The following is a 25,395-nucleotide window of genomic DNA, read 5'->3' on the forward strand; positions in this document are numbered from 1 at the left end:
GAAGAGATCTATTATCTGTGGCAGTGGCAGGTCTGAAATAGCTCCTGTGATCGTTGCATCCAGTCTGCAGAACATGAATGAATGGCTTCCCTGCCTGTTTCATTGGTACCTGCATGCACTCTGCCCGTTAACTTCACCGAGTCGTCCTCTTGGCGAGAGGTGGCGAGCACATAGCACAAGAATGGCAGAAGAAGAGCTCCAGCTAAACCTGTGACATACTGCACTGCTACACAAAGCAAGAAAAGAAAAGCAGTAGAAGCAAAGTCTGAAACTAAATAAGTACAAACGTGAGTTAGCATCTGTATGAGTCTGAAACACCACGACAGGGTTGGTCTGCATTGTTGGACAGATAATTATGTGGCTAGCTTTGTTCTGTTTTGTGGGCTGAGGGTTATGGGTTACCGTGGATGAGACATTATGTACTTTTACTGCGCGACACTCTTTCATGGATTAGTCCTTCAGCTGCACGCAGGCTGAGCACGTCGTATATTTAGGAGGAGTGGTGCTGGACCGAGTCCTGGAGGGAGGGGATGGGTGGCTTTCTCAGCTCTGTTCATTTACATACGATCCTGCATTCTTTCACTTTAAGTCTTTGCTTTTTTGACTTTGCCAGGGACTGTTCAAGACCCTTGGCATCAGTGAGGCCGACTTTAGTGGCAGAGGGTTGCCTTGAGTTTTCCACAGCTGAAAAAACTGGATGATAACACTAATAAAGAAGCACAAAAAGAGGTGTGTTCCAAGGTCACGGTGATGAGTCAGACAGCCCCTCAATAAAATACACTAATGGTATTTCTTTATCATTTAAAAGGGATATCCAGAATTCACGAACATCCTTGAAAGATTTGAATTGCAGATGAACAAAATAAGGCTTTTTAAGATTTTCAGAACCCATCACATCCTCAGAAAACTGAATTTAACACATGCTGAGTTTGTGTTTACATGCTGCTGATGCACACGCAGCAACCTTGTCCTTCAACAACAAAATATGGGGTCTTATAATAAAGCATCTGCCTGACATCTGTGGCTGTAGTCACTGCAGCTTCACGTATAGGCAAGGTGAGCCGACCATTTCCACATCTGGACGTTTTCCTTGTCCTTCTTTGTCGGTGAGTCAATCCCAGACAGGGAACATCTTGATGTAATTTCCACCTTTTCCTGTGATGTGACTGTACAGCTCCCTGAAAGCGACATGAGCTCCACAGGCTCAGTACAGCCATAAAAAACTAATTAAATATTGCAAATTGCAAAACAAATGCATGTTTTATTTTTTTCCCTCTAAACTATTACCAACCACAGCTGCTAATGTTTTCCCTTTGTGAGTCTGTCAGAGCAGAATCTGGTCTTTGAGACACCGGCTGGAGCAGAAACGCCCTCAAAACCACAGAGAGGGTTTGGAAACTTTGGCAGGTGTTTATAGGTCCGTCTTGTTCATGCAATAGTGTCACAACTGTGCAAGATGCAGGGATGAAACTCTACAGGTGTGTAGCTGGAATCAAAATAAAAGTGGAGTTCTAAACGGGTTGTGATCCAGTTCTTGAACCCTGAGCACTCTTGGGTTGGCTGATGGTGGTGTGCCGGTGTGATCCATGGCAAGATGGTCTCCTAACGCTGCACTGAACTTAAACTGTGCCTTGTGCCTGCAGCACATCATACATGGACCTATCATACATAGATCGTGTATGTAGTCTGCTGTGTTGTTCAGAGCTTTTCATCTCAGAGGTTGCAGATGAGGGAGAACAGGAAGCCCCATGCTGCGACTATGGATTAGGTTTGACAAAAAACACTCTGAGATCATAAATGAGTGTGTTGCTCACACACCAGTTGCACCACAGCACCACCACAAAGCAGCAGGGAAATGTAACCGTAACCACATAACCGCCTGCAGAAGAACTGGCTTTTATAACGCAGCTCATACACTCGTAGCTACACACACACATGGGACAGAACAACACAACAGGTCTGCAGCTGGAGATAGATGAGCTGTGGAGCACATTAATGCATGCAGGGAACATAAACATTCAGACAAGCAGCAGACCTCATGCTGCTCAGCTTAATGGAGGGCAAATATAAGGTGCAGCTCTATCAGCTCAGAGATGAGGAGTGAGGGGAATACACAACAGACAGCCAGGGAGCAGGTTGCATGCCGACATGTTTGCATGTGTGTGTGATGAAAATCTGAAAACTGGTAAGAAAAGTGTGGATGAAAAGAGAAAATGTTTTTAAGTAAACAGTCAGGCAAGGTCAGTGTTTTCTAGCCTTGTGTGCAGCCTTCCCTGTTAATATGTAAATAGAAATGCTCAGCTCCGATATTTCAAGTCTGTAATTCACTTCCTCCTGTATTGATGGTGAGAAAACTCAGCTTAGAGGACATGAAATATCCTCTCTTATCAAAAAGATATGTTAAAAGTCTGAAAGTACGCAATCACGCACATCATAGGGAAGAGAAAGAGAAAGACACCTTGGAATAGTCAACAGCTGCTCTTGGATCGTGTTGTGATACAGACGCAGCAGAGCAGAGCTGTGGCAGAGCTGCAGGACATTTCGGCTGTTGTCATTTGACATGAGCCAATAAACCACAATCAAAAAAAAATCATAAATCACTTGGGAGACATGGAAAAAATTCAAATAGATGTGCCTGTCAGATTTTTTAAAGTGTATTTGTGTGCATGTTTATCAGCGAGCAGCTTGCTGCAGTCACAGACACTCATCACCTCCAGGCTCCGTCCACAGAGGGCCCTGGGGCAGCAGCAGCACTGTATATGGACCTTGTTGCTGTCAAGTACATTTTGCCTAAAGCGACTAAAACCAGGCGCTTGCTGTCAGCTGGAGAACCACCTGGCCTCACTGCAAGCCATTCATGATGCTCATTTCATTAAAGACACATTTATTTGGGGGTATGCACCATGTAAGTGTATTTTTTACCTAAAACCGTAAAGGTTTGGTCCCTTATACGAACCAAGACTGCATCATAATTCATCTGACCTTCGTTTTAGGTGCATATTCCCAAAGAAAGTGACTTAAACCACCACAAACCCGATGTCACACAACAAACCTGCTGCTTTCTGGGGCCTCAGGAGGTCTTGGATAGTTGCCCGATCTGCATGGCTGCTAATCCAGCCTCGCCTCCAGGGGTTAATTTTACACTATCTGGAACCAAGCTACACACACGCAGGCGCTACAAACTTATCAGCGTTTGCAAAGTGAGTTACAGTCTATTTTGATGCAGCCTATTTCGGGCTGAGCTGTTAGAACAAAGTGGATCCAGTGCTGCACATCTGATGTTCACTCACACAGACACGCCTCTACCCCAGACAGCACCGCTGATCCCCCACGAGGACGATACTGAACAGGCAAACTCAGTCTGCAGCCTCAGACTTCACTTTAACTGTACATGCACGGCTGCTAATGTTAGCTCGGTCGAACAGGTCTGCCCGGGGGAGGGGGTGGGTAGCGGCAGCTTCGACCCTGCCAACCTCTTTCACTGTTGTTGCCAGGTGGGATATTCTCAGAGGTGTTATTGACACAGAGCTGAGGTAGTGTGAGCAGTAAGATGATCTGGCTACAGCTCAGCAGGGAAAATCCCTTTGCAGGTGCATGAAGTGAGCTCTCAAAACCCTCCTTCAAGGCACAACCTGATATTCCTTCCATGGTACAGATCTAACTGAGAGGCAGACGTAATGCTCAAGAGGTGGGCTGTTGGCTCCGTAGTGTTTACAGTCGGTTAGAGAGCAGAGAAGCTGCGCTGTGTTCCTTTCTGTACTGTACATTGCTGCTCACCTACGATACCATGAATCAGTTCACCAGCCTACCGACGTGTGGCCGCGCTGCCTCTGTGTAAAGGAATAAACATCAGGAATCAGCATCAACAGGACAGCTTCTTTTCCCATGTTCCCTACACTTCTTTCTTCCATTCTCAGTCCCTCTTGTTGGCTCCAAAAGCCCTCAGAACACACACCTGTGTCCACCTAAGCTCCACTGACCCAGTTACACTCAGGAGTCAGCAGACACAACTCCCTCACAGACAAACACTGATAAAATGGACCGATAATTAAACTGCAGATGCAGAACTCCCTGAACCACAGAGAGCTCTGGAATAACAAAGACCTTACAAGCTAATAAAGTTTTGTCCCAGACCTGCACTGCAGACTGCCTGCTTGGCCCTTCAACTACCAGCACGACACAGAGGTAAACTTCACCCACCCTTCGCTCTCCTCCTTCTCCCTCTCCTTCTCCTTGGCCTTGCGAGACTTGTGCAGGAGTCCAATTAGGATGACGGCGGCCCGAATGCCGGCCTTTTTGTTGTGGAACCGTCCCCCGGTCTGAGACATGCTGGATGTTTCTGCTGGAGCCAGGAGGGGTTCAGGTGACAGCCGGTCCAAGGTCAGGCCAGCTCCAGGACTCCTGGGCTGCAGGACCTGCTTGGTTGTGGCTTTGCGGGGTTCCAGTGTGAACGGTGGACGTCCCAGTCTTAGAGAAGGATGCTGTCAGGTTTGGAGACAGCTGGCAAGTCTCTGCCAAAATGAGAACCTGTTTGAATTCAGGCTTCTTCGCTGGTAGTCAGCCTGTTCAGTCAGAGCTTCTGGTGTGAACCAGTAATCCAAAAGTTAGTTTTGGCAGGTTGTCAAAGCTGAGAAATATCAGTTGCTCTTGCTGGTAGGATCGGTGAGTGCTTGCTGTAATCCCAGAGGTCCAGAGTGGCACTGCTGGATCCGGCTCAAGGTGAACTCCTATCTGCACTGCCTGCTCTTGCAGCGACTCGCTGCAGCACAGCTCCACAATGCATCCTGGCCCCTGAGACAGCAGAGAGTTGCAGCCCTGCGGACACGCTCAGTGTGGCGCTGCATCTCTCGGTCTGCTACCTCTACAGCACCTTCCACCTCGCTCTCCTTCTCTAGCATGCTGTGTTCCTTCTCTCCCTCCGTCTGCTGCTCTGCCTCCTCCTTCATCTCGTGCTAGCGCCTCCTCTCTGTCCGATAGGCTGCCAGCAGCAGGGCCCCGCCTCCCGGCTCCTCCTCTACTGTAAGCCTCCCTCTGTCTCCCCCTGTCCTTGTTTCTACCTTGTTAATCATTTTATATTAATCTCCCTGACCTTGTTCTATCTATGCTTGATTTCATGATTTCATTTCTAGGCACAGGCATGCACGCCCACACCTCCTCTCATCGTGCACACACTCCTGTCCCCGTGTGAAGTCTCCATTCAGCCCGCTGTGCTGTTACCAAGGACATCACAACTGAAGTGTAACCTCAAGAAATGAAAGCAGATTTAATGAAAAAATACAGTTTCAACTAATGTAAATGCTGTTTTTGTGCACGACACAACACGTATTCACACTGCATTTCTTCTCTTTGCCGCCTATTATTCTTTTCAGCTCATAAACTGTGAGAAGGCTTCTTGTTCATTAACTCATTCGGCTGCTCTGTTTGTCTCCGGCCAGTTTCCTTTTCAGCCGTCTCACTTCAGTAAACACAGATAAAGCTCATCTTCCCAGAATATAGTGATCTAAAGTGTTCTGTTTCCACCCGCGGCCACCTGTTCCTCTTCCTGTCTGAACGAACCAGCTGATTGGCTGTGACTGAGTGAGTGAGTGAGTGAGTGAGTGAATGAATAGATAGACAGGCATATTGCATTCAGTGTATGTGGTATCTCACTTTACATTTTTCAACTTTTTTCTTTTGCTCATGATGTTCTTGCTGGAATAGTTCGACATGCTTCCATACAATTAAACTCAGTCATGTTTTGAGGAAAATGTATTTTCTCCCAGATTAATTTCAGCCGACAGTTTATATATTATTTAGCAGCAAAAGCAGAGTTTGGGTTGTGAAAGGGCCTATTTTAAGATGAACCATAATCACATCCTAAACCAAACCAAATCATTTTAGTGCCTAAACCTGATCGGCCATGACTGAAAACACAAGTTAAGTCTAAAAGCAACGAAGTCAAGTGTCTCTTGTGCCACCAGCAGCCATCCGTCCTCCTCAGACCTATTGCATCCTACTGAGTCTTCAGAACGTAACTGCGGATGCACTTTAGTTGTATAGGAACATCATTTTGGGGAGAAACCACCTGTCTGGCAACGTGACGTCCCCTCATGCAGCCAGAACAGCTCTGGTCCAGCGGGCCATGGACCTCTGACACCGGGGCGTTGGAATTTTTGGGTGATGTGATGAGCCTCCGTGGATCTGACTAGTTGCGACGCTTCCCCTGGATGGTCAATCAGAAGCAGCAGCTTGGGCTCTTTGTCCATCCATCCATCCATTATCTATACACCGCTAAATCCTCATTAGAGTCGCGGGGGGGCTGGAGCCTATCCTAGCCGACTTAGGGCGAAGGCAGAGGACACCCTGGACAGGTCGCCAGTCGATCGCAGGGCCACGCTTAGAGACAGACAACCAAGCACACTCACATTCACACCTACGGACAATTTAGAATCACCAATTAACCTCAACATGTTTTTGGACTGTGTGGGAGGAAGCCGGAGAACCTGGAGAGAACCCACGCTGCACAGGGAGAACATGGAGACTCCACGTAGAAAGATTCCGGTGCCCCCACCGGGACGCGAACTGACGACCTTCTTGCTGCGAGGCAACAGCGCTACCAACTGCGCCACCTTGCAGCCCGGGCTCTTCGTCATGTTTCTCAAACCATTGATGGACAGCTTTTGGGGCGGTGGGCATGTGTACTGGGTCTACACAATGTGTAGGTGGATAAAATAAGATCACACAAGCTTTTCAAAGGTTTCTCAGCAGAACACTGGGCTGTATGGAGATAATGAATGCTTTCCACTTCAGGTGTTTAATGTTGAGGCTGATCGGTATAGATGAGAAGACTGCTAACGCTCATGTCTGCAATGAAACAGGTTAAACATTGAACATGTATTGAGTTAATTAAGGTCTTTTCATACTTCTGTGTGGATGCAGCTGTAGTTAATAGTTCGAACTGACATATCCGCCATGTTTCGCACAGACTGGCCACTTATGAAAGGACGACTAGAAGCTGTCCCATCTTTTCAGTCGTTATCATTAATGACGCCCTGATTTGTTTCCTTTTACTTCCCCATTCAGCAGCTTTACAATCTGCATTGATTTCTTCATTCCTCAAATGAGCTCGTGTTGGAATAGATCATTTTGTTCCCCAGGACCATGAAAAACGTCTCACAACACACATGCTTTTTAAAAGGTGAAGCGCATGTGCGTTATCAGATGTTCACGTGGCAACATAGATAAAACTCTGTAGTCAGACAAGGGCACAGCAATAAAACTATCCGAGACACGAAGGCCTGATGCAGCAGAAACACATGATTCATATCTGGGGCAGCTTGTCTGGGCGACACTGGTGGTAATAATGAAACGTGAATGTTACTGGCGAGCTGCGTGTCTCACACTCCTTGTACGGAGGATAATTAGAGAAATGCATTATTCCAGGCAAGAAACAAAGACATCTGAGTCGATGAGATGCTTCAGTAACTGTCTGACAGCAGCCAGGGACTAGATTAAGCAGAGAAAACAGTAGCATCAGACAGTTCAATGAATGGCCCTTTTTCCCTCCTTTGCATTGCTTTCCTGTGTGTGATCAGCACCATAGCAACCACACAGCTGCCTGAAGATCTGCCCGAAGTACCCTCAAGGTTTTGTCCCCTGGACACCAATGGAAGAGATCTTAGGTTATTTCATTTTTCTGAATTTGCTTCCTAAAACTGGAATTTTTGATTGACACAATCAGCAAATGTGCAACATTGAAGTTACTGGAGAATTTTACCAACTGCTGTGAAGCAAACAACTGAGCTCACAACTCAGGCAGACGATGAAGCGTCCCCTGGAGACAGACTGGTAAAAACACACACATGTAGAGCTCTCCACCAGGGCCCTGCTGTGCGTCATCAGGGGCAGAAACCAGACGCCGCAATCGAACCCGAACCCTAATACACAAACAACCACACAACACCTCTTCCTTCTTCTGTCACAACCAGGTGAGATGTTGTTCCTGCGTGAAGCATACAGGGCAGACGTGGAGTGATTTAACAAACTGTGACATGAAATCTGATTTATTTTATGAGCAGACGTTTCCTGCAGAAATTCATTGATAAACTGATTCTACAAAATTCGCTCCCTGTTTCCTGAGCGATCATTTCCTGGACAGGCTGAACAGTGTGTAGTTTGTTGGTAGCAACCATGATTCACATACTTTTAAACAAGAAGTCAAAAAGACAGCATCTGTTTGGGGGATTTTTCATATTTTATGCATTTAGTTCCTGTTTCTGGATTTTCAGCTTTAAGTCCTAACCTATACCTACAGATTGACGCCCTCTCTGTGATGACACTGTTTGCTGTTTTGAGGTTTGCCCCGTGGCTTCACTGCATGTGCCACCTGAGTGAAGCGTGTACGGAGCAGCGCTGCAGCAGCATGCCACTGTTAGAACCAATGCAAGTGGCTGCCCCAGGCATGTGAGCCACATGGAGCCTCAACACACACCAGAATAGATCAGTCTTCTAATTATACTTTTACGCGAGGTGTGTGTGTGTGTGTGTGCCTTCTACACAGAAATGAGCCACAAAGTGTCTATAATTTCTTTTAAGAAATCTACTGGCAAACAAGAAGTGTTTGCTTTGCTTCAAACCAGATTTCCAGTCCAGACGGTGGTCACCCTGTTAGCATTTACAGGCCACAACAGGCTGCTGGTTGTAGTAACTTTACAGACAATAAAAAAATGAGTGCTCAACGTATTAGGAGTGCTGCGGCGTAGCCACGACACAAACACAGTCTGCTGCACATCCACATAAATTACGTTTTCAGTCATCAAGCAGACACCTCCGAGCCGTGGGCTGTCCTGTGATGCTGCAGGCCAGCAGCCACCACGCCCTTCAGTAGACATCATTTTAAGCACTAATACAATTGAAACTAATGACTCATGTAGGAATGTGGCTCCTGTACAGTTGCCATGAATGGACAAACCAGATATCGAGACCAAAACCGCTGAATGCACCAGGCTGTGAGAACATGCGTGTGTGCTGTGAAGCTGAGCAGGTTAACTTGGGGCTCTACGGGCAGGGACTCGTTTAAGAGTCAGCCTCAAGTGGTCATGTGAGGAACTGAAGTGTCTGACATCATTTTGGGTGCTGGTTGTTCTGAATGCCATTCTGTGAAGCAGGTGATTGTTTTTTTGCTATTTGGTTGCCTAAAAGTAGCCCTATTTTATTTGTGGTTGAAAAATACAACTTGTGTTCTGTTGCAGCACAATTATCCACTCGCTGCCCGATTTGAAGCAACAGGGTGGTTTTTAAATGGATCCTGGTTAAACATTCAGCTGTAAATATCTGACATAAACTCTGCTTCTGCCTGTTTCTCGTACATGCGTTCACTGAAATGAACCCATACTCATGTAAGTCTCTAGCAGCCTTTCCTGTCGCTTCGTGCAGCTCCTTGAGTGTCTCGCAGACAGACGAATGCCGTTCTAACAACGTCAGCTCTCTGCAGCTCCTGCTATTACGGGACACACACCAGTCACTGGGCATGCCCAGACTGTCTTTCAGAGTTAACAAGAATACAGTGTGCAGCCTTTCCAATTGGTCTCGCCTCTCCACACCCACAAGGCCACAAACACATGCTCTTGCAAACAAAGTGCTTGACACAACTACAAGCCTGCCGGACAAAATGACCTTCACACTGAGTAAGTCCTCCACCCCCCATGCGCCCTCCCTCTACCCACTTCCCTCTGCAGTCCAATCTCCTTTTCCAGGACACCATGTTCAACAGTGCATTAATGTAAAAGCAGATAAACAGCCCGTCTGCAGATCTGCACACATTCAGCTCCACCATGGAGTAAGCACCAGTGATCCATGCAGCCGGATTGGTCTGCTATTTACGAAGAAACACCAAAGTTCAAATGGAAATGGCAAACATGCCACAAACACCAGATTAACTCTGAAATGTCATGTTGTCATGTACATGAAATGACAAGGCCACAGCGTAAATACAGAGAAATGCCATCTCTGGCTCTGATCAGGTCACAGGCTGATGCACACAACATGTGCAGCTTACATATGTTCGATGTGAATTACAGTGTGGTGCAGACTGTAACTATCGTACAGGACAACAAAAATCACTTTTAGGTGTTTCAGACATCATGAGGTATGATGCAACTCTGTCTCTACTGCTCGACCCTTCCACGAAACAGTGCTGCGAGTTTGCACACAGTAAAAAGATTTTTAAGCTGTTCGACTGCCTTCGAAGGTGTCCTTGTTGTGCCAAAGAGCAACGTGATTCACTTTATTGTTTTGTGTGTGTGGCAGGTTTGCTAAAACTGCTTCCATTTGTCACATCAGCACAAACACAGAGGAAGGAATTCCTCCCTGATTGTGTTGGTGGTCGTGTCAATTTAGCGAGACGTGAGATTTGGGCAGCCCATGGTCAGGGTTTTCCTGCACAGAAGACGCTTTTTGGCATCCTGTAAAGGGGTTCTCGTCAGCGCCAGAGGAAAACCACCAGGGCCAACCAATACAAATTTAGAATGAGGAAAAATCTATTTTTTAACCAAGTAAATGATCAAATAAGTCAACTCTAGTGTAGAAAGGTGGAAGTCTGCCATTTCAGTTGTGCATTATAAACAAATTTCTTTTTGTGGTTCATCCATCATCTCTACACCTTAATCCTCACCAGGGTCACTAGGGGGCTGGAGTCTATCCCAGCTGACTCAGGGTGAAGGCAGGTTCACCTGGACAGGTAACCAGTCTATCACAGGGCTACACTTAGAGACAGACAACCAAGCACACTCACATTCACACCTGCGGACAATTTAGAATCACCAATTAATCTCAGTATGTTTCTGGACTGTGGGAGGAAGCCGGAGAACCTGGAGAGAACCCACGCTGCACGGGGAGAACATGCAAGCTCCACGCAGAAAGATCCCGGATGTCCTCACCGGGACACGAACCGGCGACCTTCAAGCTGCGAGGCAACAGTGCTAACCACCGAGCCACCTGCAGCCCTGTTTGTGGTTCATCATTATAAAAATCACCTTAGCTATGGGAAACAACAACTTCCAAGTTAACAACCTGCACAATGAAAATGGCAGCTTTGATGAATATGTGAGCTGTGCAGGACGGCAGGCCTCCCTGGTGCAGCACTCGCCTTCCTGCCTGCTAATGTTTCACTAAATATTTCCCCCGACACAGGTTTGCTGCAGCACCATCACTGCATCCTGGGCTCAGCACTGCCCAAGACGACTGTGATGGATTTAAAGAAATACAAAGTACAGCATTTCATCCTCTGTAGCAGAAGACCATTCTCCAGCACGGTCTCATTCAACACAGCAGTGTTTAGGTCTGGTTACGTAGGACTAAGGTAACGCACACTCATTCCCATCATGCTTATCGTGGCCCATTCTGAGCCTATTTAGCAGCGGTTACCATTTCCTTGGTTCTGGGTTTGAACCTGCTGGCGTTCGGTGCAGAGTTTGTATGTTTGCCTCGTGCCTGCATGGGTTTTCAGCAGGTGCTCTGGTTTCTTTTCACAGTCCATGGATATTTGTACCAGATTAATTGGTGACTCATACATATATATGCGACTTTCCCCCCTCCAAGAAGCCCCCAGACCCTCTGAGGGATTGTGGGGACCGCTGTGGATCTGTTCTGCATGTATTGTTGGATTTCCTTTACCAACTGCTCAGTGCTTCACATCCTTCATATTTTTAACTCCCAGTGCTGTTCTGACCAGTATTTGACCTGGACTTCCATAACTAACATGTATTTTGTCTTGATGTTGCCTCTCTTGAGCTCTCCTCACCACTTCCCTCTATCTGTCACCACACGCTCTCTCTCTCTCTCTCTCACTTTTTCTCTTGTCGGTGGTATTTTCCATTGACCTCTGTTTTTTTCCTCTTTACGACGCCCTCCTCCCCTCCCCCTCCTCTGTCGCTCTCCCGTTCCTGTTATCAACAGGCCCTACAAACTCAGCTATAAATATAGATCACAAAAACACAATTACAAACAGCCGGCAACTGCTCTGTTGGGAAAACGGTAATGACTTCTGAACGGTTAGAAACAGGAAGTATTCAGACGTGTCAACCAGATATTTCACATGATGATGACAACAAAAAATCAAACTCTCCAATCAGTCATTAGATATTGGAGGTAGGTGATCAAAATGAGACATCACTTCTGTTCTGTTTAGATAATCAGAATCTGTAACTGATTAGAGTCTGAGCTGCTCATCTGTGTCTAATTGCCAGTTAGTCTCACATCTGTCTGTGTGTTCGGGTTCTCCTGTATAGCACATGCTAACTCTTCAGACAATTCGGTCCTTGAATCAGAGCTGGAAAAATAAAGAGCACAGCTAATGCGGTGACTCACATCCATCCAGATCTGCACATAAGTACAGCGATACATACGTATGGCTGTACCTGAAACCTAAATGATGGTGTTTGCGATCAGCATAAATCCATAAAATAATCTGCTTGTTTATGTAATCATACAGTTCCTCTTTCTGTTCCACTCATGTATAATTTCCCACTCAGTCAGCGGTGGCCTCTTGTAGCTGCTCATTCAACTAAAATTAGCAAAGCCAGTCATATCATTATAGTGGAAAGGGACCATTTACCACTAAAAAAACGTAGAAATGAACTGGCTGGCATTAAATCATTAGAGCGGTGCGGTTGTGACACGAATGAAGAGCTGCACCGGACGCAACCATCCTGCTGCTGGAAGCACCGACCAGAGAACCAAACACGCGCTGCTGGGAAAAGTGCTCAATAAATGCACTTTGTTTTCAGATTCAAAGGTTGCTGCCCAGCTGTTTAAGAAGATCACGTTCTGTTAAAAGATGAAAATATGTATTTGTGAGCAGCTGTAAAGACTGACAGCTTCAGCAGGAAAGAGCCCAGAAATGGGACATTTTTATTTTGGTCTATTCATGGCACTTATGGACAAAAACTAAACTTAACAATATTACCGTTCTTCTATGTCGTTTTTCATGAAATTATTTTTATGTACATGTTGATTTGTGCTGCTTTTTACAAAATACTCAATAAATTGTCAGAAATATCTTTTCTTTTGTGTCATGAATTGCGCCAGGCTCCACCTTGGTCTGGTGGAGGAGTCTCCAAAGAGCCGAGGCTTCCAAAGAGAGTTCTTTAAATGACCACAGAACAAAAAGATGGTTTGTACACTGTCCAACGTCTCAGTGGCATAAAACAGCAGCACAGTGCAGGAGGAAACACACAGATGCTGGAAGATGCACCAGAACAAGACCAGCCAAAGTGTTGTCTGTTCGTTAGAGAGGAGAACTTCTCAATGTTTAATTCATGAAGCTCAAAATTAAAAAATAAAGTGAACTTAAATGAATTGGTCAATGAGATTCTTTTGTGGAAGTGAATCCTCTGATGACTAACCAGTAGGACGGTGGTTGAATGACGGATGTGTTTAGGGCAGCCCTGATGTTGACAGCCAGGATCACTGCATGGACGCTGCCGTCTGGGTGAATCTGTTCCATCCAACACTCTTGTTCTCAAAATGATGTAGCTCAATACAAAAGCAAAGAGACAACAGAGCTGCTGCTTAGTCTCACACCCGTCCCTCCTCTTCAGGTCTCCTCTCTCCAGTTAAGCTGTTTCTCTTGTGTTGGTTTTCTCTTAATAAAATTTGAGTGTCTCTGGGTGGCGCTCTTATGTGTCTGGCGGCTGTAGCCTCTCATGCAAACTACCCATTTCCTCTGCAGGCAACATAAAATGAATCATCAACTGTGTGATAAAGGATTTTCCCAGCCCAGCTTGACAGCTGTTTTTAAATGTAAAAGCTTCATGAATCACTGTTGTACCATATCAGCGGCAGAGCAGCAAAACAAACCACAGAAGGTGGTGGATTATTACTTCAAGATAAGTTTACAACAGCATGCTGTCTGTTCGTCTCATGCAAGGGAACCAAAATGACTTATTACTCATCGCTCTGTACTGAGGCAGAGAATCTGCTCGTATGAAAGTTATATACACATCAAACCACATGTCACACCCACAGACGGCGCTGTGCGGTCACATACAGCCCCGTATTTCACTTTAAGTGACATGGGAAGCTGAGTGGTGAACAGTGCCCACAGACAAGATGATAGATGATCATAAACTGGGATATAAAACACCTCAGTTCGGTGCAACAAGAACGTTAGAGAACTTTAAGTGCCCAAATATATTCCTACCATGCCCAGGTTTGGTTTTGTGACTCTTTAATGGCATGAACACACGACAAAAGACGGCATTAGAGATATATAAAATCAATCCCTGATTTACCACCACAGCAGTCAGACTTGCCTTGTAACTGCTAACAAGCTTTTTGCATGTCTCTGCTCTCGTTTGCATTGATCTCCAGGTCATTGATCTTGGAGAGCTTCCTTTCCATTGGTGCTCTTCAGGTCCCTGCACAGATGTTGACATTATATTCTTGAAACCACTTTAAACCTGGTCGTGTTTTTCAGATCGTTGTCTTGTTGACAGGTCCGGTGCTTTTTCTGTAGACGGCCTGATGTTTTCCTCCAGATTCTTGATGTCGTCCTCTTTTTCATGATGCAGTTTAACCTGTTGCCTTGCCAACTGTCTAACAACAAGTCTGACAGTATTACATTCCCTCCCCCATGTGTGACAGTAGGGATGGTGTTCTGATGGTTTGTTTCACCCAACAAAGGCCATGTTCCTGTGTTCAAACAACTCCATCTTCATCTCATTGGACCACAGATTGATGACCAAAAGCCTTCCTCTTTGTCCAGGTGGGGGTTGGGTGCCTGTCCTAGAGAAGTGGAGTCATCTTGGCCAGCGTCCATGGAGACCAGTGTTGTTCTGTGTTTGCTCAAGTGTCTCCTGGAGATGCTGATTCTTTAGGACAACCTGGGTGGCAGTCCTTCAGCCCCTCTAGATCTCTTGGCTTCCAGCTCACCCCTGATTTTTACCAGAGTGGAACTCTTGTATATTTCTGAGGAAGCTTCGCACTGTGGCCACTGACACTTGAAAACAGCCGGATATGACTCTACAGACTTTCCACATCTTGTGAGCAGCCACAATGTGCAACTGCGTCTCAGTGATGGACCGTAATCACAACCTCTCTGGCTTGTTTGGTTTAGCCATCACTTTCACTTGACTAGTATCTGAACAGAAAACAAGGCTGTTCTCACATTAGAGAGTATAGAAATGCTCTGGAGCAGAAGTTACCAGAACTCACCAAGAGGTATGGATGATTTTTGACATGGCACTGTTCGTGAAAACACAGAAACATATCATCCACATCACACACACTGTCTAACTATCTCTTGTCTCTTGTTTATGCCGCTTCCACCCAAAGGAAACCAAGTGGTCAGATCAAAATTCACTCTAAATTTGAAGCTTAACTCTACATACATTTGATAAGAGTGGTGTGTAAGAGTGAGTTACTTATCTTGTATAATAATGTGATATTTTCTGACATTTAAAATGACACTTACAGCCTCGGATCAGTGACTTTGCCTTCAAATGTCAAACTCCTTGTGAACAAGCAACACAGTCACTATTTGCTTTTAAAAAAATTGCCTGAGAGCCTGGAAAGTCTTAAATTTCTTCCAGGATTAGATTTCGCTTATGGCTGTTTTATTGTTAAGAGCCCAGATGCCTGACTTGGCTTGTTTTTTTTCCCAACTACAGCACCTATAGCTGACCCAGGCAAAGAAAAAGGACGGGCTGCTTCAAATGTCCTCCTCCAGCATGTTTTTAAGAGGGTTTCTGATGTAGATGTTTTTTGAGAGCTTGATGCTTTGTGTGAAACTAGATGATTCAAGTAAATCCTAACACATGGACGCAAGAAGAGAAATGAAAGCTCAGGACAACAGCGTCCACGTCAAAGGAATACAAGCACATGGATTGATAGACAACAGACCTGGTTCTCAGTGATGAAGCAATTGTTTCTCCGACAGCTCGTAGCCAGACAGCGCACAGGTACACGTGCACAGTTCAAGCACTGGGCAGGTGAGCATAGGTAGGCATTGAGCTGTTTGGATGCCACATGAGCGTTATGACCAACGAACAAGAGAATGCATGACAGTGTGAAGACTGCATTACACCACATGCGCATCAGCATGTCACACAACCTCACATTACGGCAACTACTGCAATTACTGTGTCACAGTCGGACTCTGTGGACGTCAGAGTCTAGAGCGCTATAATCACTGTTACCTCTTTACAAGGCCTCACGGTCCTAGCCAGCAGCAGGAGTTCACAGAGAAGCATGTGATCATTAGCACAAAATAACCGCTGCTTCCTCGCTGTGCTGCCGCCCGCTGCTACTTTAGTGGTTACTACTTTCATATCAAACACATTATAAAGAAGACGCATGGTTCCACATTTAATGCAGAGAAACTAAACGCTTGTTTTGAACATGCGACCAACCTTTCACTGCCGTTTTTCATCTGTTTCCCTGCAACATACACTCTGGCAATATTATATCTGCTTTTAGCAACTTAGCATGACTGCAGATTTTATGGTAATTCACAATGCACGGCACCTTAGGTCAACATGAGTGAAGGATCATGGACTTGAATGATATGAATGAAGTGGACATCAGCAGGCTCAGTGTGTTTAGTTAATAACCAACACTGTAATTGTGTCTGAGTTGTCTAAACCCAACCACACAAGATGGGACCCAAAACTAACCCATCAACTGAACATAAACAGAGCCCTGATGCCCGTAACATGCAATTAGCAACACAACAGACTAATAACTGCAGCATATGAATGTAGCTGGACAGCGTAGACGTTCCACTCAGCAGTGGTTGACAAGCTTCTGTAGACATTGTTATGATCCTGTGGGTCATCTAGTGCTTTTGTGTTTTTGCTGCCTGTTTCTGTCCTCAGTGTGTGCGTGTGTGTGGGATGAACGAATGGATTAGGAGCAGGTGGTGACCCTGGATTGGCTGTCTCACCTGCTGCCGCGCCTGATTCCAGCCACGCAACTGGTCAGAGGGCGGACCAATCCACTATTTGAACAGCCCGCCAGTTGCACTCGTCCTCCTCACCTCCAGCCTCGCCACCTCAGAGAAAGCCAGCAGGCCATTGCGACTGCTCTGCAGGAGGATGCAGCAGTAATGTGTTTGTTCCAGGATTGTGTGCAACAGATCCCGAGTCTTGTAGTGACTCTTTGTAAAAATTGTAGTTAGAGAGCAGAGTAGGAGGGAGAGGCCTTTTTCTTTTGAACCCTTTTCTCCTGTTTTTTTGTTATTAGGTAGGTAGGTAAGATTATTGTCTTTTATTTCCTTTTTCTTTTCTGATAGTCAGGGTTAATGTAGAATAGGTTTTGTTTGTTGTTTTGGCCTATGTTCCCCCTCTTCATTGTAAAAACAAAAGAAACCGCTCGTTTTTGATACCTGGCTTGTCTTGATTGCTGGCCTTCTTTGAGGTGGAAAGACTGGTGTGGAGCAAAAACTCATGTTATGCTCAAGGTTCCCCTAGACGGGGCATAACAACATTTACACATTTTGATCCGCTTAATGAAAAATGTTCTCCACTCACTGACACTTTTTTCTTCTTGAAGGAATAAACAACAAGGAGTGTTTAAGACTTGAAGGACTTTAACTTTACATGATTAGGCTGAATTATAGAGCAGGAGGATTACACATGTGGCTCCAACTAATCTAAAGCATTCGTTCCTAAACTCTGTCGTCACACCTTCCACTCACCCAGTTTCTGACTTTTCTTGCTTCTGTCACATTTGTACTGACTCTGGCCCCAGTGTCGACTACAATATGAAGTCCTGCAGCTCCATGGAGCAGCTCAGCCAGGGCTCCAGGTAGACAAACTCAACCATGTATTTTGTGCCGTATAACAAAGTCGCTCTTAGAGAAATGTGAAGAAAAAACAGTCAACATGTACAACATTTTTCCAAGTGCCCACAGATGTGACCAATACTGTAAAAACCAGTGGTGACCCAACATGCTATAGATTCATTACTACTCACAGTTGCAACATTTCTTAAATCTTTTATTTCTTTTTATATATTTATCATTTTTTTATCTTCATATTTAAATTAGCAATTTAACACTTTATTTTGTTTTTTACTTGCACTGAAAATAGGAGAAGCTCTCCAATCTCGTTGTACACTGTATAATGACCATAAAGGCATTCATTCATTCATTCATTCATTCATTCATTCATTCATTCAATCATTCATTCATTCATTCATTCATTAGTTAGCACACATATGTGAGGCATCACCTCTCACCTGTTTACAGTTCAGTCCTAAGATTTCTCCCCAGGAAGATGAACCGGCATCCACAACTAGCCACCAAAGACCCTAACAAACCCCACTGTGGTAGGGGGAGCACTAACGACCCACATAACGAGAGGGAGGAGCAACAAACCCCCAACTGAAACCCAAACTCAGGTGTTAATGGCTCCTTAAGGATATCAGTATCCGGAACTCCCAACTAGTCAGTCAGAACTGATGAAGCCTCTTGGATGAGAGGTGGAACGTCTTCAAGGAACTTAAGCAAGTCCAGTTGCTACGATTAATCTACGAGAATAGTGTGGACTGTGTAAAATGCAACTCATCCAGATTTATTTATTCCAGATTCTTGACTGATTCTAGACAAAGCTTTGACTCTCAAACACATCAGTCATAAAATCTGAAGACAGAAGAGGAGTTTCTTGTTGATGCTGTTGTTGACAACCCGTGCAGACAACAGAGACTCTTGCTGTGGAGGGCAACCAACTGAAACTAAACCTTCATTATGAGCTTTACCTCGTCCCTCTGTACGCAAGTTAAACCAGAATACATGAAAGTTATAAAACCACTCCCTGACATGCTTTTCCTTTTTCTGCCATAATTAACGATGCTAATACCAGCTAGCTCTGCTCATCAGTCTGGTCCTGGCTCACTGTGTCCGTTGTGGTGTCTCTGACCTCCTCGTCACAGCTTTAGGACTCACAGGAAGAAGCTGGTGACAGCCTCGAGCCAATGCCTCGCTCTCAGCTTTACCTCTAAATGAAGAGTTGATGCGTCGGCCCTGTGTCTGAGCTGCACTGACCCTCCATCCTGTCCTTCTGCTTACAGCGATGCATGAGGATGCTGACGCCTCATGTGTGTGTTTGGGACTCCACAGAGCCTCGGACGCCTGGACACACTCCATGTGGTTGGAAGAGGAGGCAAATGGAGACGAGGAGGAAGAGGAGGAGAGGGACGAGTGTGTGACAGTCAGCACACACACACAATCACACACACACACACACACACACCCAGGCCTGGCCTTAGCGAGCATTACACAGAACATGAGCTCTCTAAAAGTCTAAAGCTCTAGAGCCTCCCGTTGGAAGGTCGGAGCCTCGTCTGTCTCTGTCTGGAACAAAGTGGCTCAGAGCTCCAGCTCCGGGCCACACACATTCATACAGCAGTGGTGACAGAGCTGCCACGCAAGGTGCTGCCTGACCACTGGGAGCAACTTCAGGTTCAGTGTCTTGCCCAAGGACACTTCGACTGTGGAGGGGATTGAACCACCTTGTGATCGGAGGATAACCGCTCTACCACCTGAGCCACAGCCACACGGGTCGGTCAGCCTGAACCTGAAACCAAGACGACCAAATGGAGCACAAACCCAACTGGACCGCACAAAAAAGGCTTCCTGCTCTCCTGCTGTTGTTTCTTCATCATGTCTAAGGCCTCAGCATGCTTCCACAGCCACGCCTGCTCTGTGTCACGTCGTCCCGTTGAAGCTGTCGGCGCTCTCTGTTCTGATGAACAGGCTGACAGCGACCTCTGTGATCAGACAGATCCCCCAAAGATCCAAAGAGTATTTTATGTGATCTACCTAAGGTGTCGAGGCTCCAGGTTCAGACTGATGGAGACTCAGGTGGAGTGAACACAACAGACTGGGTCCATTCCATGTGTTTTCCAACGGCAGCGTGAGTTATGGTTGTAGCTGGAGTGTTTATGTTGGTTTTGCTATGTGTGCTGCTGCTTTAGCGCCACCCAGAAGCTCTGAAAGGTTTCACACAAAACCTTTCAGGACAAAAGGTCACTGCTGTAGCGTTTGAGCTGCTCCTCCAGAGATCACCCATCAGACAGATGAGTCATCCCAGTAAAACCACGGGCATCCAACGCTTCATGACAATATACAATAAAGTGGAATGACTGGAAATCCCAGAAGAATGCAGCTTTTACACTCGACCAAGTTTGCAAGTTGGTTTATCATTAAAACAAAGTGCAATGCAAGCTCAAAGCCCCGCTGCTGCCACGTAACGAGCCTCAGTCAGCTCGTGTTTCATAAAGTCAGTGTAGGATTGATCACAGCTGTCCCATTTCAGCGGGAGTCGACTGCAACAAGTCATTTGTATGAAATTGTTACTTTAATTTGAAGTGTTGTGACTCATGGATATTGCAGAACTTTAATTGGATGACTCTCATTTAGATTATGACAGTAATTTGACTTTCTTTCCATCTGAGCATTTCGTGTGCAGCAAACACGTCGCCAAGACCAGGGGTTCTCAACTGGTGGGTCGTGGACCTGTTCTGGGTGGGTCGCAGACATCCATCCATTATCTATACACCGCTTAATCCTCATTAGGGCCACGGGGGGGTTGGAGTCTATCCCAGCCGACTTAGGGCGAAGGCAGGGGACACCCTGGACAGGTCACCAGTCTATCACAGGGCTACACTTAGAGACAGACAACCAAGCACACTCACATTCACACTTACGGACAATTTAGAATCACCAATTAACCTCAACATGTTTTTGGACTGTGTGGGAGGAAGCCGGAGAACCCAGAGAGAACCCACGCTGCACTGGGAGAACATGCAAACTCCACACAGAAAGCGAACCGGCAACCTTCTTGCTGCGAGGCAACAGTGCTACCAACTGCGCCACCCTGCAGCCCGGGTCGCAGACAGCTGGTCAAAATTAAATAATATATAATGTGCGTCTCAGGTTGGATTTAATTTTTATTTTAACAGGCATGGTAACCATAGTGTGTTTGACGTTCATTTTAAGTTTGTGTTGATGTTGGCATGCAAGATGGCAAATATGACCCAGAGTATTTAAAATGTGGATTTTCATACTAGGGCTGGACCCGAATAGCCTAATAGCCAACTATTTGTTCGCTGTGCTGGAATCGGGATATCAATCTCAGAATATTCCTCCCACCTCCCGCCCCCCGCCGCCGCTACCACCGATACAGCACTGTGACCGTCGGTCGGACCGAAAGCTCAGCGCCTGCACCCCCCATCTGAATAATTCCGCCACGGAAACGGTGCTGTCAACGCTAACGTAAAAACACCTGAACTGGTCTTAATAGCCAAAAGCTGCCTGTGCATCCCGCCACTTCCAGCCCATCAGAGCCTGCGCGCACCCAGAAGTCCGCTGGCTGTCGAGGGGCAAGGTATTGTCACGCTTTTAAGAACTTCAATCAGAAATCACCACATTCCTCTCTGAGACTAACTCCCTGTACGCAGAACTGTTTGATAACGAAATGTGGCTGCACAGGAGCATCAGCTGGTGGAGCTGTCATGTGATCAGACGCTGAGAAAGAGATGTGGGGAGGTAAGCCTTTCCCACTTCTGGTGCAGCGATGTGATGAATGAGTATCCATCCCTCGCCACTCTTGCAGTTAAAACAATCTTATCATTCAGCTCAACCTGTTGGTGTGACAGTGGCTTCTCTACACTGGTCCAGCTCAAGTCACAGCAGAGGAGCAGGTTGGACACTGAGCATGATCTGAGAGCAGCTCTGTCTACTGTCACCCCAGACTCTGGAACTCTAATCAAGAGTAGAGCACGTGCCCAACTGTCTCATAAACGTCAACAAATGACCTGATTAAGCCAAAACTTTATTTTAGAGTAGTTTTGATATTTATTTTATTCACTTTTGTACATGCGGTTGTCACGGTCCTCCTTAGCTTCTTATTAATTTGCTCAAAATGGAGTGAAAACATGTTGTTTTGTGCCCTTTTTTATTTTGTGCAGTTTTGTACATGCAGTTGTCATGGTCCAGTTACTGTGCATGGTTATATGCTCTGAATGCATGTTGCACAGGAAAATATATTGAATATTGAATTCTAAAAAAAAAATTGGGTCACGACTTAATGACCATGTGAAAATGTGGGTCCCAGGGTGAGACCAGTTGAGAACCCCTGGCCTAGACGACTGATACGCAGACACCCAGGATGTGGACAGGGCTGTTGATGCCAGCAGCGACAGGGTTGTCTGAGCAGCACAACTTGGCCTGAGGCTGCTTGTTGACAGTGACGTCTTCACCTGAGCTCTGATGGCCTTCAGTGATAACAACATCGAGCACAGGACATATGCTGGGAAACGCCTCGGTGCAACATGGCTGCGTTAACGCACACCAACAGCACAGTAGCTCCCCGGGGCCCAGCGGTGGGACAAGAAGGTGATAAGCTAAAGAGGTAACAGTAATAAATCCGTCTCTGTGCAGTGCGGGTGTGACGAAGCACCGGCAGGACCAGAGACCGGTTCTGTGAGATTCAGAGCAGAACGAGGACACAGAGGCGTTTTCAGGGGCTACACTCATTCACAGTGTCATGGTACTGGGGCTGGACAGACATTACTAACTGCCCTCAGAGCAGCCAAAGTGGTGTCTGATGGACGATCCATCAGCCACTGCTGCGGTCTGATCTCCAGACAGACTGACTGCTCAGCCCCACGGCTGGATATCAGGCAGGAAAGCAGAGTGAATACAGGATATTCACTTTCTCACCTAGTCTTATTCCCAACTGATGAAGGTGACGATACAGCGACAAAAACAAGTGACTGTGACATCCAGAAATAGCACAAAAATCTACATCGCCTGAATATTCTTCAGTGTCCTTTAAAAAGCCCTGAACACTGACAGCATGTCCTGATCAGCTGAGGCTCACTGGAGCCACCAGCTGGAGCTACAAACACTTTGGCTGTTTTTTGAGAGATTTGAACATTTATTAGTTGTTGGATTTTTTATCCTCAGAGGTTTAGAAACATTTTAATCTACATTTGTTGACAGTTGTAGGATTCCCTTCCTTATTAGTCCTGTTTGAGCCTTAAACTGAATAAATCTTTAGCTTCACTTGTTGCCTTTAACGTAATTCATTGTGTGCGTAGATGAGATGAGATACGGCAATCCTCCTGTGCCAGATATTGCAGCAATTCCAATGACGACAACAAATGCAGTGCCTAATAGCAAAGTGACAAGATTTAAGTCTGACATTACTAAAAATCAAAGCAAGTTGGCTAAAATAAATCTAGAATAAAAAGTATGAAGTAATACCAGCAATGACATTGAATTAGTAAAGTCATGATAATGAAACTGTCAAAAGCCCGATGAAGTTTTCTGGGCGAATAAAGCAAACGTTTCTCCTTTTATTTGTCTGAGAAAAACAAACAGACAACAAAAAGCATCCATGCCAGCTTGACCCAAAGCTCAGAGCCCATCATGCAGCCGTCGTCTCTTCTGGGAACATCACTGATGTGACATAAGTGAATCAGTAACAGCTGCGAAGAGAAACACCAGCTCGCATCTGTCCAGTCTTGTAAAAATCTGAGCCGGAGTTAGAGGGAGAGAGGATGTGTTTCCGTCCATCCATTTTCTCAACCACTTATCCCTTTCAGGGTCGCAGGGCTGGAGCCAATCCCAGCATGCATCAGGGGAGAGGCAGCGTCCAGCCTGCACAGAGCAGCAGTCCAACGCACGGCTCAAAGGATGTCTTTTTCAGATTATTAGAAACGGTTGGCACCACATGCCAGGTATGGATTACAGCTTGCTTGGCCAGGACCCAGCGCAGGACTGCAGGTCCTCCCAGCTTATCAAAGCAAAGGCAGAAAGGAGCTCGGTCGTCCTGCATCACCGGGAAGGAACTCAGAATGTGCATAAAGGAACCGTTTGAGAACAATGGTTCATCCATAGTTTGCAACTAAAATCACATCAGCATAAACTAGGAACAGAGAACTAACTGGTTCTGTGGAGGTACCAACCTATCAAAAGGTCCAAAGCAGCTAAATACCGTTAGTGTAGCATCTTGTTTGTTTATAAAGGGTAATAAAGGGTTAAATAATAATCAAGGGTTAAAGCAGCAGGTCACAGGTTTTGGTGGCCATGAGCCTTTTGGAACAGACCTTTCTGGAAGAGCCATTCCAGCACATAACCACCTAGATGAAACTTTTAAATGACCATTTCCACAGTTTCCAGTCTTCATGCTAAGCTAACTGCTTTCTGGCTCCAAACTCTGAGTATATTTCCCCAAATGCCACAGTGTTCATTTAAAGGACCAGAGGGAAATCCTGAAATGAAGGCACAAAGAAATCAAAAGACTGGAGGATAATACAGACTGAAGCACAACAGACAGAAAATTAAACACAACGGAAAGAAAGTGTGAAAAGAAGGAGAAATTAAGACTGAGGAGGGAAATCATAGAAAAGCTGCAAACAAGAGGAAAAATGAACCGGAGAGAAAATGCAAGTGAGAGACCACAGGCGAGAGCTGAGGACGGAATGAGACATGAGCGATGCAGGGCCATGAATAAGGAGATATATCCGTCCCTTTGTGAGCGCTGATTACAGCGTCAGATCACACTCTGTCCCTTGTTCATCGCTCTGGCCTCGACCGGCTCTCTGCTCCCTGCTGTCACTTCACTGGACACAAATGTCATCAGACAATTACTGTCACCCAGTCCAGGCTATCTGCTGCATGATTGTTTTCTGTCCTTGAGATGTTGGCAAATTGTCTCTGGGCAATATTCTGTCTATGCCACACATACATGTGGACTATGAGCAGGATGAGGAGCATTTCTGTCGCTAATCGCTGTAATGACAGATATGAAAACACAAGTGGACACATGAGGCCCTGCTTCGGTTCAAAACCAGCTTTGTAGATGGAGCATTGCACGACACAACGGACTTTATTTGTGCCTCTTTTCTTTTAATGACTCTCTCTTATCTCTGGCCAGCTCTGTTGCTCAGCCACAGCCTCTCCCTCTTTCATCCCTCGTTGTTTCCTCTGGAACACCAACGTCATGCGTAATGTCTGGGAGTTAAATCACTTTCCTGCTTTCTCAGTTTGCTTGGTTGACTAGGATGTTGGCAGACAGCTGGTTGCCGCACAGCTGCACAGAAATGCACACAACTATGCTTGAATACACACCTTGGAAAGTAGGAAGAGAGAGATCAAGAAGAGAATGTGAGGACTCGTGTAGGAAGAAGAGTACAGGTTGATGAATGCAGCAGCAGACGGTCTGCCGTGCTGTCTGTCACTGTACGTTAACACCAAATACTGACCACCATCAAACTGACAAATCACAGCTTAATAACTGTCACCAGGCACAAGCTGGTCGACTGGATTACATCTGAGTTTGACTTGTCCAGCTTCTTAGATCCTGATGTACAGCCCAGACCGTGATAACTGCCCTCGCCTCACGTAGC

At 45.9% G+C, this 25,395-nt stretch overlaps 1 protein-coding gene across 3 annotated transcripts in view; it reads right to left on the reverse strand.

Annotated features, from left to right (window-relative positions):
* rap1gap2a (RAP1 GTPase activating protein 2a) overlaps positions 1-25,395 on the reverse strand; it is an 84,435-nt gene that overhangs the window by 39,861 nt on the left and 19,179 nt on the right. For 2 of the 3 annotated variants that reach the window (XM_008284509.1, XM_008284507.1), the window contains exon 1: positions 4,201-4,880. The exons of the other annotated variant lie outside the window; for it this stretch is intronic. In XM_008284509.1, the coding sequence (XP_008282731.1) occupies positions 4,201-4,328 (128 nt within the window). In that variant the 5' untranslated portion in view covers positions 4,329-4,880. Of the gene's footprint in view, positions 1-4,200; positions 4,881-25,395 lie in introns of those variants that run through there. 3 annotated transcript variants of the gene reach the window in all.

This window comes from Stegastes partitus, unplaced genomic scaffold (genome assembly GCF_000690725.1).
Source record: "Stegastes partitus isolate 25-593 unplaced genomic scaffold, Stegastes_partitus-1.0.2 Scaffold362, whole genome shotgun sequence".
NCBI classification, from domain to species: Eukaryota; Metazoa; Chordata; class Actinopteri; family Pomacentridae; genus Stegastes; species Stegastes partitus.